This window comes from Theropithecus gelada, chromosome 2 (genome assembly GCF_003255815.1).
Source record: "Theropithecus gelada isolate Dixy chromosome 2, Tgel_1.0, whole genome shotgun sequence".
NCBI classification, from domain to species: Eukaryota; Metazoa; Chordata; class Mammalia; order Primates; family Cercopithecidae; genus Theropithecus; species Theropithecus gelada.
The window spans coordinates 106,991,316-107,008,104 of NC_037669.1; the positions used below are offsets into that span (position 1 = coordinate 106,991,316).

The window sequence follows — 16,789 nt, forward strand, 5'->3', positions numbered from 1 at the left end:
ATGATTTGGGGCCTGGGTGGGGAGAAGAGAATTTCCCGATATGGAGAGATGCTGGACAAAGGGAAAAATAAAGTCCTCTAAAGAGGAATAATGAACATTGCTTTACTTTCTTATTAGGCAATTTGTCGTACTTTTGCCTTTGCTGTGGTTGTCAGGAAGCTCCGTGGGTTAACTTTCCTTAGCCTTGGTTTCAGTGATATATTCTCCTTCCACTTTAATTCCTTAATTCTTGTCTTCTTATTTTTATTGTTACTGTTTTGTGTTTTATGATACTTCTGCTTCTTTTGTAAAAGCCTTCTTAAATTCTTTTGGTGGGGCCATCTCGTATAAAGATAAGTCTCCTTTGCTGTGAAAGAGTATCATTTAGGCAACCTACAAGTCCTCTGCCAGCTGTAAAGGCCAGCATTCTTTTATTGTATTTAACTTCTATGGAAAACTTTAAGGTCACAATAATTACAAGAGTGCTGATACTGCTATGGCTTTTTTTTTTTTCTTGAGACTGAGTTTCACTCTTGTCACCCAGGCTGGAGTGCAATGGCCTGATCTCAGCTCGCTGCAAACTCTACCTCCCAGGTTCAAGCGATTCTCCTGCCTCAGCCTCCCGAGTAGCTGGGACTGCAAGCGGGTGCCACTATGCCCGGCTAATTTTGTATTTTTAGTAGAGATGGGGTTTCACCATGTTGGCCAGGCTGGTCTCAAACTCTTGATCTCAGGTGATTCGCCTGCCTCGGCCTCCCAAAGTGCTGGGATTACAGGCGTGAGCTACCGTGCCCGGCCTCGTGCTATGGCTTTAAAACACAATCAAACCAAAACTAAGAGGTTGCATCACAGCCCTTTCTGAAGAGATGCTCTGGGATCTATAATAAATAATAGACACTCAGCAGGTTTGCATATAATGATTCAGGTCCAGAGTCAAGTAAGACCTTATTGGATTGAAAAGATCATGTGTCTTGTAGAGTAAGCTCAGGTTTATAGAGGGCTGAGTGTCAAGGGCGTTTTGGTGTTGGGGGAATTATGGGAGAAGTAGAGGCCTGGTGGATAACTCCTGGAAGGTGGAAATTTATTGTATTATTGTGTATAGCGAACACAACACAAAAAAAATAGGACAGAAGAGAACAGAGATTAGGGAAAGTTAGGAAAGTGTCAGGTGACTAGCAGTGTCTTTAGAACTCAGGATAGCAGGCTGGGTTGGCAGATGATGCCTGTCTCATTAGCAGATTGGCCTGGAGATGGAGGGGGAGAGAATTCTTAGTAACTGCTATGAAAATCCTCATTCCTCCCATGCTCCTCCAGTGTACCACCGATGATTAGCAGGCTTTCAGTTAAGGAACATTGCATAGTATTATCTCTCTCTCTCTCTCTTTTTTTTTTTTTTGAAATGGAGTCTCGCTCTGTCACCCAGGCTGGAGTGTAGTGGTGCGATCTTGGCTCACTGCAACCTCCATCTTCTGGGTTCAAGCTATTCTCCTGCCTCAGCCTCCCGAGTAGCTGGGATTACAGGTCACCACACCAAGATAGTTTTTGTATTTTTAGTAGAGACGGGGTTTCGCCATATTGGCCAGGCTGGTCTTGAACTCCTGACCTCAGATGATCTGCCTGTCTCGGCCTCCCAAAGTGCTGGGATTACAGGCTTGAGCCACCATGCCTGGCCAGTATTATCTCTCTTAATGTGAAAATACCTGGAGGGGAAGGAATGCAAAATGCTAAACTTTCAGAACTACAGTGCTGAGTGAGTTTAGGGAATTTCCATCCATCCGTCCATCCGTCCGTCCATCCATCCATCCATCCATCCATCCATCCATCCATCCATCCATCCATGTATCCATCCATTTGACACAAATTTATTAAGTGCCTACTCTGTGGCAGGCACAGAGTTTACAAAGATGAATAAATTATGGTTCCTGCTTGACCTGGAAGTCATAATCTAATTAGGACAGAGAGATAAGTAAATTGATGTTTACTGTACAGGACGATAAGCGCTATGATGGAGCTCTGCACAGGGGTTATGGTGGAGCTCAGCACAGGGGCCATGGGAGGTTTGCTGTATGGGAGCTATAGGAGCATACAGAAGGGCACTGAATCAGACTGAAGAAAGAGCAGTCTGAGAAGTCTTCCTGGCAGAGGTGATATCTGAACGGAGTTTTGAAGGATGAGTAGGCATTGGCCAGAAGGGGCCAGAGGGGAGAAAGGAAAAGAGAGGAACATTCGAGGCAAAGAGAAACACATCTGGGAAGGTGTCACGCAGTGTAACCACAGGTAGAAAAGTAGGTTGGAATAAAGGACATGCATAGGCCAATAAGGGCGAGAGATAGGCATGGTCAGACCGGGAAAGGTTTTGCTGGGTGAAGCTGAGGAGTTTGAAACATGACTTACAGACAGTGGGAAGCCATGGAAGAGTCTTTAAGCAGAAAAGAGATGTGATCCAAGATCTCCATTAAAATAATCCTTTGCACTGTGGGTATGGAGGGTCCCATCAATCCAGGCAGACCCTCAGGTAAGTTGCAAGAAACTGCAGTGAGAGGAGATGAGGGTTGGAACTAAGGTGTAGGCAGTGTGGATGGGGAGAAGGCCTCCAGCAACATTCACAGTCCTCTCTGCGGTCCCGCAGGGCAGCCAGGCCACAGAGAGCACGAGGGAGAGGCAGCACTGCCCAGCAGGGAAGGGTAGGGGGAAGTGAGGTTAGGAGGGCTGGAACACAAAGCGAACTGACTCCACTCTTTGCCGAGGGCCAGTTCTGAGCCTCAAGATTGTAAAGAGAAAGAGAAAGTGGTCTAACCTTATCAACCCTTCGCCTGTCTGGGCTATCTCATTTTAGAGCAAAGCTCAGAAACAAAACAACTCAAGTTCTGAACTTGCAATTTTTGAACACCTTGGAGACACAGCCACAGCTGTTATTAAAATATGTTCCCCTCTCTTATCCATGTCTCTGATAAAGACCACTGCTGGCTTTTAGGGTGCCTTCCTTTGATTGTTTTTTTGTTTTTGTTTTGTGTTTTTTAGAGTCTTGCTATGTTGCCCAGGCTGGACTTGAACTCGTAGCCTCAAGTGATCCTCCTGCCTGGGCCTCCCAAGTGGCTGGGACTACAGGCGTGTGCCACCACACCCAGCTTCTTCCTTTGAATGTAAATAAGTTACCTGGGAGGACCAATTAGAAATGGGGGCCCCTTTCTGGGGGTTGCAATCCACATTAGTGCACAAGGCTTGGCAGGTGTAGGGGGCACTGGATTTTAGCTCCAGTCAAGCCTGGCCTGTGCACTCCTGCGTGTAGCCCAACTGTGGCAGCTCCTCCTTCATGTCTAGATTCATAACTGCTCCCCATCCTCAGCTGGAGGAGCTCCTGTCTTCTGTCCCTTTCCCTCTGGATTCTGTGTCATGAAAGTCCAAGGGACAGGCCTGGCAGTCCAGATTCCTCTGTGGCAGCTGGCAGAGGGAGCATCCTAGAACGCACGTATGATCATCTTTGCCTGTCACAAGGGATAACTTTTATGACTGGAGGAGCCCTAGCATTTGAATACCTTGGGGTGAAGATTGGGACCAGTGCCAACTCGCCAATTTCTAAGTGGTTAGAACCAGGGAAGGCTCAGGAAAAAATCTTTAAGCAGAGGCTGACTTCTGAACAATGACATGGTCACAGGGAAGCCACAGAGTCCTGGAGGTGGGACTGGAAAGTGTTCGGGAAAAGAGGGTGACGTGCAGTCTCTGGGCAATAGCCTGGTCGAGATGTGGCGGTGGATGGTGAGCACAAATGGGGACCCTGCTCCACGCCAAGAGGGGAAGTGAGAATCTCAGCCGACCTCGTTCGGTTGGGAGGGAAGTGGGGTTTTGTTAGGGGAAGCCAGGTTTCATCTTCAGGAAGGAGGTGGAAGATGCGTAAAAACAAAAGCAAAAGAAGGTAAAGAATAACCCCCATGTTTTGTAAGTTAAACTCTCAGGTAGGAGGGCTTACGGTAATCATCAATGGGACTGGGTGTGGTGGCGTGTGCCTGCAATCTCAGCTACTTCGGCGGCTGAGGTGGGAGGATTGCTTGAGGCCAGGAGTTTGAGGCCAGCCTGGGCAACAGAAAGATCTTGTCTCAAAACAAACAAACAACAAAAACGGACCTGGAGTTCCAATTCAGAGAATCGCTAGGGTTTCTTTTGTCCGATTGTATCACTCCACCCTGCAAGCGACAGACATTCAGCTCAAACTGGTCCAAGTATAAAGGGAGAAAAAAGAATTTGTTTGCTCATGGAATTAAAAAAAAGTCTGGGGTAATGGTTTCAGGTATAGTTGGGTCCTTGTGCCCAAAGTAATGTTACCACGACTCAGTTTCTCCTTCTTAGTTCCGCTTTCCTCTGTGTGGGTTTCTCTCTCAGGGAATGTCTTCACACATGAGGACAAGCAGGTAGCCAGCATCTCCAAACTTTCATTTCCACCAGCTCAGCAATTCTGGTGGGAGGAGACAGCTTCTCTTTCTCAGTAATTCCAAAGAAAGTTCTGGAATTGGCTCCAATTGAAATGACTTCTTCCTATTCCCATCCCTGAACCAATCACTGTGGCTTGGGGCACGTAAATAGGACTTGAACGGTGCTCACCACTGGTCTAAGAGGTGAGCCTAGCTTCACCCATATCTCTCAGCCTGATATTGGAGGAGGGGTGATTCCCAGTGGAAGATCTGGGTGCTCCTACTAAAAGAGACAGGAGTAAGTTGGGCAGACAAAACAAAAACTGTCCATTGTATCTTTGTGACAGTATCGTCACTAAAGCCTGACCACAAGTATTTGTTGTAATTGATGTTCTATCTTGTCTGATCTTGCAGACAGAGCAAGCCCTTCTTTCTGTCATAAACTTGAATGGCTGAGTTTCATGGCAGGCTGAGGCATCAGTAACGGTCTGGTGGGACTTAGAAGGATTTTGCTTCCCTAGGAACATGGCTACAGTTTTCATCTCCATAGGGGCCATGGGCAGTGTCCTTGAGGAGTGCGCTTCTAGGACCGGAAGCTTGGCAGAAGGGAGTTCTTTTTTTTTTTTTGAAATGGAGTCTCACACTGTTGCCCAGGCTAGAGTGCAGTGGTGTGACCTTGGCTCACTATAACCTCTGCCTCCCGGGTTCAAGCAATTCTCCTGCCTCAGCCTCCCAAGTAGCTGAGATTACAGGCACCACACCTGGCTAATTTTTTGTATTTTTAGTAGAAACGGAGTTTCACTATGTTGGTCAGGCTGGTCTCGAACTCCTGACCTTGCGATCTGCCCGCCTCGGCCTCCCAAAGTGCTGGGATTACAGGCATGGGCCACAGCGCCTGGCCCACAGAAGGGAGTTCTTTTGAGGACTGCTGATGCTTAGAGTCAAGTTGGGGCAACTCTAGGCTTCCAGCTCCTCTGTCAGTTTGGAGCAAAGCTGGCAAAAGAATGAGACTGCCACCCGATTCAGGAGGTAGCCGTAGGCCTCATGGAATTCTAGGAAGGCTGTGTCTCAGAAGATGAAAGGAAGGATCCATAGTGAGGGAGGACTTTCCAGAAACATATCTTTCCCAGCACTATGGCCGATTGTTTCCATGACCTTGACCTTTGTTCAATCTCCTTCTCAGGAGGAGGCCTGTGTTGAGAAGTAGGAGTGACCTCTTTCTAGGGCAGAGGTTCTCAAAGTTTGTTTTGCAAAGGAATTATGGGTCAGAGCTAGGGACACCTAATTAAATACATACCTCCAGCCCTACTGCTAGAGATTTGGCTTCACTAAGTCTAAGGTAGGTGGGGTACAGGATTCTGCATTCTGAATAAGCACCCAAAGGTTCTGATGCAGCTTGTTCAGGGAACACACTTTGAGATCCACCTCTTGAGGCTGGAGTATCTGAGGCCAAGGATGTAAGCAGGACTTTAGCATTGAGACAGGGTCCATATGATAAAACTTAGGGGACAGCTCGAGCTCAGAAACAGGGCAGAGCTGAGTGTTTATGGGCTTCCCTTGGTTAGTATTGGCTCAGGTTTTGGTGTCTTGAACTAAGTGGTGCTGGGGACCATAGAGAGAGATGCCATGTCATGCTAGGTCACGCTTCCATCTGCTGACTCCCTGCTTTCTTTGCAATGGAACCCCCTTTGACTGACTTCATTGTGTTTATATCCAATAATCCTTTCTTAACAATAGTGTTCATTGTGTAGTACATGCTGAATACTTTAAAAAACTTTTAAACAGATTGTATACATATGGACATTGTATTCTTAAGTAGAATTTAACTCATTTTGCAACTAATGTTGAAGCCACCCCAACACAGAATATCTCAGTGAAACAGGGGAGTTCATTCCTGGTATAAACGGGGATGGTGAAGAAATCAGAGGAAGGACAGAACAGGGGGCAGACAGGGGTGCAGCTGGTGTAGGAGTGACATAGTGGGGGTTATGGGGTGGGTATTTGTTTATAGGGTTAGAATTAGGGTTACAGGAGGCAGAGAGTTCAGAGGTCTGGAGTTCTAGGGAAGGGGTCAGCTATAATGGAGCTGGGCTGGGTGAAATATTCTGAGTTGGTGAAGTTTAGTAACTACAGGAGCTTGCAGAACGCATTGAAGTAGTGCAGGTAAGTCAAATGCTTGAGTGTCCTCTTCAAGCTCTAGGCCCTGGACTCAGGAGTGTGATGGGAGTTCCCTAGTGGCGGTGGAGGGCCTCATCCTCCAGGGATGTTTGATAATTCTTGGAGGTACAGATTCCTGTCAAAAGCAAGTGCAAAGGGACTAGGAAGGCCAAGTTGGTTGATTCATTCATTCATTCATTCATTCACTTTCTCTAGGGACCATCCCTACTTGGTGGTGGCACTGCTCTGGCCCTTAGATACATTGCTGAGCATGGCACACCCTCACTCAGCTGGCGTGCTATGGGGTGACAATAGTTAGCAAATAGGTAATCTAATTTCAGGATGTGCAGAGCTATGAAGAAAAATAAAGGAAGTGAAGAGGTAAAGGAGTGGCGATTTTAGATTCGGGGGATTGCCGGGGAGAGCATCTCTGAGAAGGCGATGTTTGGCAGAGACCTGAGGTGCAGAATCGTGGTGGAGACTACAGAGGCGTGCAGCCAGGCAGTGTTTGAGGCATGGCCCGACTTCATGCTGGGAGATTCTTGGGCCTGTGAATATTTTCATGACTGTTGTGGGAGACAAGCTTGCTGGGTCAGGCTCTATTTTGGGGTCGGCACTGACTCACCGCCCAAGTATTGGGCAACTGGTACACTGCTGTGAGATTGTTTCTGCTGTAAAATGAGGATCCTCCCAGCTACCTCTGTTTTACAACAATCTCATGAGAGTTGGTCAGTGTCTTTCTAGAGAGTGTTTTTATTACACAATATCTTGCATGTATGCCACGGGGTAAGTTGTCAGCAACCAACTCAGCTGTGTTCTCAGAGAGCAAAGTTCAGGCTGGTCCACTGAGCGCTGACACTGAGTTGACCCCCCAAAAATGCCTTGAACTCCTGCTGATTTTCTTGGTTTTCGTGCACTGCTGAGCTCCTGATTCAGAGCCTGAAGCCCTAGGTTCTTGTCCCCATTCTATTGCTGCCAACCCATGGGGACCAAGCTTTGCCCAAGTGTGTCCATAGATCTCCTGGGGGAGCAGCAGGAGGCCTGGGAGTTCAGTCTATGAGGAATATGTAGATTTTCCCTTAGTTTCATCTTATCCATGTTCAGCATGGTGGCCATGGCCAAGGGAGTGTATTTAAGTGGCAGAAAATTCGTGAAAATATTTCAAAGGAGACAGAGAAATGCTGGAACTTGGGGAGTCAAGGCTGGTAAAAAGATCCCTGGGGAGAAGGACACTGTCTTGAGGGCACTTTCTTTCTCTCCCATGAACTGAGCTGAGGTGTTTGGGCCGATCTGTACACAGCGCTAGCCCTATGCTTCCTCTGGATGGATGGTCCACAGCAGTGCAGCACACAGTGTGTATCACGCAGTTACCTGATACACACCCGGCCAAATGCCGATGAGATAATGGTTGTGTGTCAGTGTGGTGCTTGGTCCACTTACCCCTTCGTGTCTCCCACCAACCTGCCAAGATTCCTCTGATCTGGTCCAAAATACCTCCCCCAATTGAATGCTGATGAGGTTCCAGGTATCGTGCTAATGCCTTGGTGTACTTCATCTTACTTATACTTCTGTGCAGCTCACCGAGATGGGGACTATTATTACACCATTTTACAGGTGAGGAAGCTGAGGTTCACTCACTTGTACTAAGTCACACAATGAGTGAGCATCAGAGCCCAGACTAGACACCAGTCCCTCCTCTGCCTGCCAACAGTCAGGTGGCCGCTCTTTTTCCCCTGCCCTCCCCAGGCTCCTGGAAGTCCCTTTGCTTGTGCACATGCAAACTCACACACACACAAAGCCAGACGTGCTGGAGAATTTACCTTCTCGTGGAGGGCCTGTAACCAAAGACAGTCAGGGCGGCCAGAGAGTATCACGGCCCTTGCCTCCTGGTAGGACAACTCAGAAGTGTCTTTTCCAGAGGTCCCTGTGGGATCAGGCTGAAGACACTTTCTGCATGACTCTTGTCTTCCTGGGCGTCCTCCCCACCTTGTCTTGCTCCCCTGCTCCCTTACGTCACTAGCACAGGAGGTCTGCTTCTGGGGAATCCAGATGCCCGGTCAGGTGTGGGCTGAGCTGGGGCAGCATGATATCAAGTGACTGTGATTCCAAACAAGAATTCGGGGCCGGGCACAGTGGCCGACGCCTGTAATCCTGGCACTTTGAGAGGCTGAGGCAGGTGGATCATGAGGTCAGGAGATCGAGACCATCCTGGCTAACAGGGTGAAACCCCATCTCTACTAAAAATACAAAAAATTAGCTGGGCTTGGTGGCGGGCGCCTGTAGTCCCAGCTACTCGGGAGGCTGAGGCAGGAAAATGGCGTGAACCCGGGAAGTAGAGCTTGCAGTGAGCCGAGATCGCGCCACTGCACTCCAGCCTGGGAGACAGAGCGAGACTCCGTCTCAAAAAGAATTCGGAAACCGTGGCTAGGAGTGACAGTCCAATTAAGAGTCTGGATGACCCTAGAGACCCCAGTAATAAGTCAGATGGGAAACACATTGACTTCATTTAGGTGCTCCTCGGAGTGCAAAGCATTGACTTAGACCATTGGAACATCCCTCCTGTAGACTTGATTATACAGATTCAACCAAATTAACCTCTCACTATCTTAAAGTCACAGTCCAGGTGAAATAACATTTCTAAATGTCATGTTGCTGGATCTCTAGAGATGTGTTGCCTCAATTATGTGAAGCTTATTTGACCCCATGATCACTGCCCACCCTGTCCTGCTGAATTTCCTGTTTCCCATATATTTATTTATATGACATTCATACGGGTGACATTTGCTTTGCTTCCTGAGATGACTGTAGGTCTGGGTGACCCCAACACCTGAGTTCAGAACTGATGGCAAGAACTGTGCTGTCTAATATGGTAGCTACTAGCCACATGTGGCTGTTGGGCATTTGAATTGTGCCTAGTCTGCACTGAGATGCTTTAAGTATAAAATATACATGAGGCTGGGTGCATTGGCTCACGCCTGCAATCCTAGCACTTTGGGAGGCCGAGGCGGGCGGATCATGAGGTCAGGAGTTCGAGACCAGCCTGACCAACATGGTGAAACCCCATCTCTGTTAAAAATACAAAAAGTAGCCAGGCATGGTGGCGGGTGCCTGTAGTCCTAGCTACTTAGGAGGCTGAGGCAGGAGAATCGCTTGAACCCAGGAGGCAGAGGCTGTAGCAAACCAAGATTGCACCACTGCACTCCAGCCTGGGCAATAGAGAGAGGCTCTCTCTCTCTCTCTCTCTCTCTCTCTCTCTCTATATATATATATATATATATATATATATATATATATATTTATATGAGAGACGGTCTTTGAAGACACAGTATGAGAAAAAGTATGTAAGTTATCGCATTAGTAATTTTAAAATATTTCTTTGGTGTTGAAAGTATATTTCAGGTATATTTCGGGTTAAATAAGATATGCTATTAAAGTTGACTTTTATCTTTTTCTTTTTACTTTTTAAAAGTGGGAGCTGAGCATGGTGTGGCTCATGCCTATAATCCCTCACTTTGGGAGACAGGTGGGTGGATCGCTTGAGCCCAGGAGTTTGAGAGCAGCCTGGGCAACATGGTGAAACCCCATCTCTACAAACATTGCACAATTAGCCAGACATAGTGGTTCACGCCTGTAGTCCCAGCCACTTGGGAGGCTGAGGCAGGAGGATCACTTGAGCCCTGGAGATGGGGACTGCAGTGAGCTGAGATGGCGCCGCTTCACTCCAGCCTGGGCAACAGAGTGAGACTCTGTCTCAAAAAACAAACAAAAAACGTGGTGACTAGAAAATGTAGAATGCTGTAGATGCCTCACATTACATTTCTGTTGGGCAGCCTTGCTCTAGACACTCCAACAAAGGGAGGCTTGGAGAGTGATCTTCCAGCTCCTCCAGGGAAGTCCGCTGAGCTGAGAAGCAATCATACGCTGTCTCTGAGAGCAGATTCTTTATAAAATCAGGAGGCAGCGAGGCAAGCCCTACATGACATTACTTTTAAAGGCTGGTGATGATGGTTCTGCAGACAGCTCTGTGCTGCTGGCCAAGAGGGTTTGTGGCTGAGGAAACTGGCCTGTAAATGGGTCACCTGCTCTGACATCATCACGGCTCCCCCAGCTCTGGGTGGGGATTTCTTCACTTTGCAGAGGCCCCGGAATTCACCTTCGTTCTTTCTTTCTTGTTGTCATATTCTTGTGAGGAGAAAGAGGCCAGCTGAGGGAAAAAAGAAGAGGGGAGGGAAGGAAAGGGTAGGAGGATTACCATTGATTAAAACAACAAGGACAGAGGGGGAAGGACAGAGGGGGGACGATCTCCTTGGCTAAAACAAAAGATTCAAAAAGTCAGCAAGTCAAGTGTCTAGTGCTTTTCTGTATCTCTGTCTGTCTCTCTCTCTCTCTCTCTGGAAGTCTTTTGACTTTTGAATGTTTCTGGGAAGCCATAAGCAGTTACCTTTGTTTTGCAGATTAGGAAAAGGGATAAAAAAACGGATGAGTGGCCAGGCACGGAGGCTCATGCCTGTAATCTTGGCACTTTGGGAGGCTGAGGAAGGAAGATCTCTTGAGCCCCAGAGTTCAACACCAGCCTGGGCAACAGAGTGAGACCTTGTTTCCACAAAAATTAAAAAAAATAATAAATAGCTGGGTGTGGGTGCCTATAGTCCCAGCTACTGGGGAGCCTGAGGGAGGAGGGTCACTTGAGGCCGAGAAAAGAAGAAAGAGAGAAAGAGAGAGAGAGAAGAAAGAAAGTAGGAAGGAAAGAAAGAAAGAAAGAAAGAAAGAAAGAAAGAAAGAAAGAAAGAAGGAAAGAAAGAAAGAAAGAAAGAAAGAAAGAAAGAAAAGAAAGAAAGAAAGAAAGAAAGAAAAGAGAGAGAGAGGAAGGAAGGAAAGAAGGAAGGAAAGAAGGAAAGAAAGAAAGGAAGAAAGAAAGAAAGAAAGAAAAAAGAAAAGAAAAGAAAGAAAGAGGGAAGGAAAGAAAGAAAGAAAAAGGAAGGAAGGAAGGAACTGATGATTGATTTCCAGAGATAAATAGGTGTGGGATAGAGAGCGGGGGCAGGACTTAGGGGTGTTATCCCCTCTGTGTTGAGATGGAAGTCCCAGCGTTTGGAATTATATCACCAGAGCTCCACCCAGGGCCTTTGCATTTCAATGACTTGGCTGGGAGATAATGGCTCCCTAAGCTGTTCGTGTGTCTGTAGCTTAGAAAGTCTAGTGACAGATGTTTGGAGACGTTCCCTAGTGGTGTGGCTACTGCCTCAATTATTACATTTTCTGAGAAAAGGCTTTCACATTGTCACCAGCCTCCCAGCTCTTTTTGGGTTCATCTGATACTTGACTCTAGTGGCACCCATCACCTGCAAACAAAAGTGAGAACACATCTGTTTAAAATGTTCTCTTTGAGTCCTGCCTTTGCTCATCAACCTTCAATGACTCACCATTGCTCACTGAGTAAAAACCTAACTCCCTATCCTGCCTTCAGTGCCCTCCACCAGCAGGATGCAGGTTATCTTTCCAGACCATCGTCTCATCCCTCTCTCTCATATCCCCTGAGCTCCAACTGAATCACATGTCTGCTAGTTTCTCTACATGCCTCATGCCCTTGCATCTTTATGGCTTTTCTCACTATGCTTGTTACCTAGAAATCCTATCCATAATCTTCACATTTCAGAATTTTCCTTCTCTATGAGTAGCCATTCTTGGCTTCCAAAGCACTTTGTAGTTCTCTTATGGCCCTCGTAGACTGTTATTTGGGCATCAATGCCCTTGCTGGGTTGTGAACTACAAGGGTCTAGAGTGGATACAGACTGCCAGTATTAGTCAACTTGGGCTGCCATAACAAAATGCCATGGACTATGTGGCTTAAACAACAGAAATTTTTATTTCCTCACACTTGTGTAGAGCCTGCAAGTCTAGCATCAAGTTGCTAGCATGATCTGGTTTCTGGTGAGGGCTCCCTTCCTGGCTTGCAGATGGCCACCTTCTCACTGTGTCCTCACATGGCCTTTTCTCGGTGCATGAGCAGGAGTGGTGGGGTGGGTGTGGAATCTCTCTTTCTGTTCTTATAAGGACACTAATCCTATCAAATTGAGATCCACCTTTATGATCTCGTTTCACTTTAATTACCTCCTAAAAATCTTAACTCCTAATACAGTCACATTAGGGGTTAGGGTTTCAACATATGAATTTTGTGGGGGACACAATTCAATCCATGACATTCCATACTTGGCCCCCAAATTCATGTCCTTCTTATATGAAAAATACATTCATTACATCCCAACAGCTTCCCAAGTCTTAATTTATTGCAGCATCAACTCTGAAGTCCAAATTATTGTCTGAATATCATCTAAATCAGATATGGATGAGACTTGAAGTACAATTCATCCTAAAGCAAAATTTCTCACCAGCTGTGAACCCATGGAACAAGACAAGATGTGTGCTTCCAAAATACAATAATGGAACAAGCGTGGGAAAGACATTCCTATTCCAAAAGGGAGAAATATGAAAGATGGAAGAAGTGAGGTATCCCAAGGAAGTCCAAAACCTAGTGAGATAAATTCCATTAGATTTCCAGGCTTCAGAATAATCCTTTTTGGTTTGATGGTCTTCCCTTCCAGCCCACTGAGGTGGCAGTGTCACCTCCATGGCTGTAGATGAGAGTCCTCCCAACACCCCCTCCCCCGACTCCCAGGTGTCTGATGGAGGCTGTCTGGCTTCCTGAACTGAGGCAGTGGCCCTAATGATCTCTGAATCACCCTTAGGGTAATTTTTCCCTCTTCTTGAAGAATAGTGCAGGCTGGGCGCAGTGGCTCATGCCTGTAATTCCAGGACTTTGGGAGGCTGAGGTGGGTGGATCACCTGATGTCAGGAGTTTGAGACCAGCCTGGCCAACATGGCAAAACACTATCTCTACTAAAAATACAAAAATTAGCCAGGTGTGGTGGTGAGTGCCTATAATCCCAGCTACTCCAGAGGCTAAGGCAGGAGAATCGCTGGAATTTGGGAGGCAGAGGTTGCAGTGAGCTGAGATGGCGCCACTGCACTCCAGCCTAGGTGACAGGGTGAGACTCTGTCTCAAAAAAAAAAAAAAAAGTGCATGTCCACAGCTGAGTACCTCATTGTTTTTTACTGTCAAGTCCAAGAAGTCTGACAGCCTTCCTTCAATTGTCTTGTCTCTTCCCCTTCAGTTCAAACTGGCAGTGTTTCTTTCTGTTCCTATAACTCCATAAGCATTTTATTAAATGATAGTCCAGCCACATTTTTGGCGTTCTCTTCAGAACATGTTTCCTCATTTTTCTTAGAATGGGTAGACTAAGAATTTTCCAACTCTTTAATTTTTGGTTCCCTCTTATCTAAACATTCTTTTTCTAATTCACCCTTCTCCCCTGGCATTTTACTACATGCAGTGGGAGGAACAAAGCTGCTTCTTTCACGCTTTGCTCAGAAGTATCAGCAGCTAAATATCCAATTTCATTGTTTGCAAGTTCCACCTCTTGCAAAACAGCAGAACATAGTTTAGTCCAGTCTTCGCCACTTTATAACAAGGATCACTTTTCCTCCAGTTTCCAATACATGTTCCTCATTTCCACTGGAGACTTCACCAGAATGATCTTTAATGCCCATATTTCTGCCAGCATTCTATTCATGGCAATCTAGACTTTTTCTAGCTTTCACCTCAAAATTCCTCTAACCCACCCATTACTCAGTTCCAAAGCTGTTTTCACATTTTTTAGGTATTTGTGACAGCAGCACCCCATTTCTCAGTGCCAAAATGTGACTTATTCAGCTTGGGTTGCCATAAAAAAACACCATCGACCGGATGGATTAACCAACATACATTTTTTTTCTCACAGTTCTGGATGCTGAAAGTCTGAGATTGGGGTGCTAGCATGGGTGGACTCTGATGAAGTCACCTTCCTGGCTTGCAGATGGCCACCTTCTTGCTGAGTCCTCACATGGGGTAGCGTGCACAAGAGAATTCTGGTCTCTCTTCCTCTTCTTATAACATCAATCCTATCCGATTAGGACACCAACCCTATGACCTCTTAATTACCTCCTAAAACCCCTATTTCCAAATAGAGTCACACTGGGGGTTAGAGGTTTTTTCTTTTCTTTCCTTTTCTTTTGAGACATGGTCTTGCCCTGTTGCCCAGACTGGAGTGCAGTGGCGCAATCTCAGCTCACTGCAACCTCTGCCTCCTGGGTTCAAGCGATTAGCCATACCTGGCTAGTTTTTGTATTGTTGTAGAGATGGAGTTTCACCACATTGGCCAGGCTGGTCTCGAACTCCTGACCTCAAGTGATGCACCCACCTCGGCCTCCCAAAGTGCTGGGATTACAGGGATGAGCCCCCATGCCTGGCCCCCACCTACTTTTAATTAATGCATTCCTGCTATATTTTAGGTACCATTTAAGTTTCCAGAACTCCAGAAATTTTTTCAGAGCATGGTTAGGTTACATGCATTTTAAAAATGAATAAAATTCCTCACACATTCCCTGGGAAGGACCAACAGTTTAAATGTCAAAGTCCAAGAAGTATGATAAATTCACATATGAGCCTGGCATGGGGTAAAAAAAAAAAAAAAAAAAAAAATTCTCTGTATCTCTCTTTTTTTTAACTTTTATTTTAAGTTCAGGGGTATACGTAGGTTTGTTATATAGGTAAACTTATGTCACGGGGAGTTGTACAGATTATTTCATCACCCAGGTGTTAAGCCTAGTACTCATTAGTTATTTTTCTTGATTCTCTCCCTCTTCCAACCCTCTACCCTCCGATAGGCCTCAGTGTGTGTTGTTCCCCTCTATGTGTCCATGTGTTCTCATCATTTAGCTCCCACTTATAAGTAAGAACATGAGGTATTTGGTTTTCTGTTCTTGTGTTAGTTTGCTGAGGATAATGGCCCGTAGCTCTGTCCATGTCCCTGTAAAGGACATGATCTCATTCTTTTTTATGGCTGCATAGTATTCCATGATATATATGTACCACAGTTTCTTTATCCAGTCTACCACTGGTGGGCATTTGGGTTGATTCTATGTCTTTGCTATTGTGAATAGTGCTGCAATGAACATACACGTGCATGTGTCATTATGGTAGAATGATTTATAGTCCTTTGGGTCCTAATCCTTACAATAAACTTAAAAAATAGCTATTAAAATCCCCATTTCAGATGAGAAAACTGAAGGTCATGGAGATTAAATAACATGTCCAATTCCTGGGTTGGTGGAACTGGTGTTCAAATCCTGGTCCATCCAATGCTATAATAAAACCTACATCCTTTCTATCCTGTTCCCCTGCTGCCAAGGTGGAGGCTAAATATCTGGAAGTCCAGTCTTGGGGAGGGAGCAGGAAAAGCAGACTCCAGAGGTGAGACAGAGTCCTGAAATGAGGGAATTCAAGGCTCCCAGCTGCATCTGGGAACCCGTGGACATTGGGTTCAGCTGCTGGGGTGAGAGGCAGCTACAGGAGCCACTTGCACTTCCGGCAGGTATCTGGGCCTCAGCTGGCCAGGCCAGAATGTGGGACCAGGCTCCAGGCCAGACAAGAGCCAGTGTGAGAATCAGAAGCCCTGTCTGGGTGCTGAGGGGAAAGAAAAGATGAAGCTTGGGGATCCCACAATGCTCTCAGATCAATCACCTGCACTTTGAGCGAATAAAAGCCAATAAAATAGATCTGGGACTGACTTCGGGGATCACGGTCAGGCATGGAGGAGCAGGGCAGTTCAGTTCAGCTCGGTAAGTACTGATGAAATGTCTGATGCATAGAGGGTGCTTGGAGAACAGAGAGCCACCAACCAGCCCAGGACCTGACCTTGGGAAACCCCCTATTCTGTGAGGGCCAATGAGTCTGAAAGGGGATCTCTTTAGGCCTGGAACCAAGGGTCCCGGTACAATTCATATTCACATATTTCTCTTCCAGGGCCATGTTCTGCAACGATTTAAAGGAAAAGTATGAGAAAAGGATCATTATTAAAGGGGTTGATGCTGAGACCATGCACACTCTCCTGGACTACACGTACACCAGCAAGGCGCTGATCACCAAGCAGAACGTCCAGCGGGTCCTGGAGGCTGCTAACCTCTTCCAGGTGTGTGAACAAACTGGCTCAGTGCTCTTCTCTGAAGCAGGTGAACGCAGTAATTCTCCAGAGGCCAGACCTGGTCTGGCTCCCAGGACTGTACCTGCAACATGGACACAAACACACACCCACACCCACACACACACCCCTGGCTGGGCTTGTGCTTACTTGAAAGTTAGAAGATGCTCT

General features: G+C 46.5%; 1 protein-coding gene across 1 annotated transcript in view; it reads left to right on the forward strand.

Moving 5' to 3' along the window:
• The window catches only part of KLHL6 (kelch like family member 6), a 68,612-nt gene that overhangs the window by 13,898 nt on the left and 37,925 nt on the right, over nucleotides 1-16,789 (forward strand). Inside the window, exon 2 of the mRNA XM_025376199.1 lies at nucleotides 16,444-16,609. Within this exon, the coding sequence (XP_025231984.1) occupies nucleotides 16,444-16,609 (166 nt within the window). The remainder of the gene's footprint in view (nucleotides 1-16,443; nucleotides 16,610-16,789) is intronic.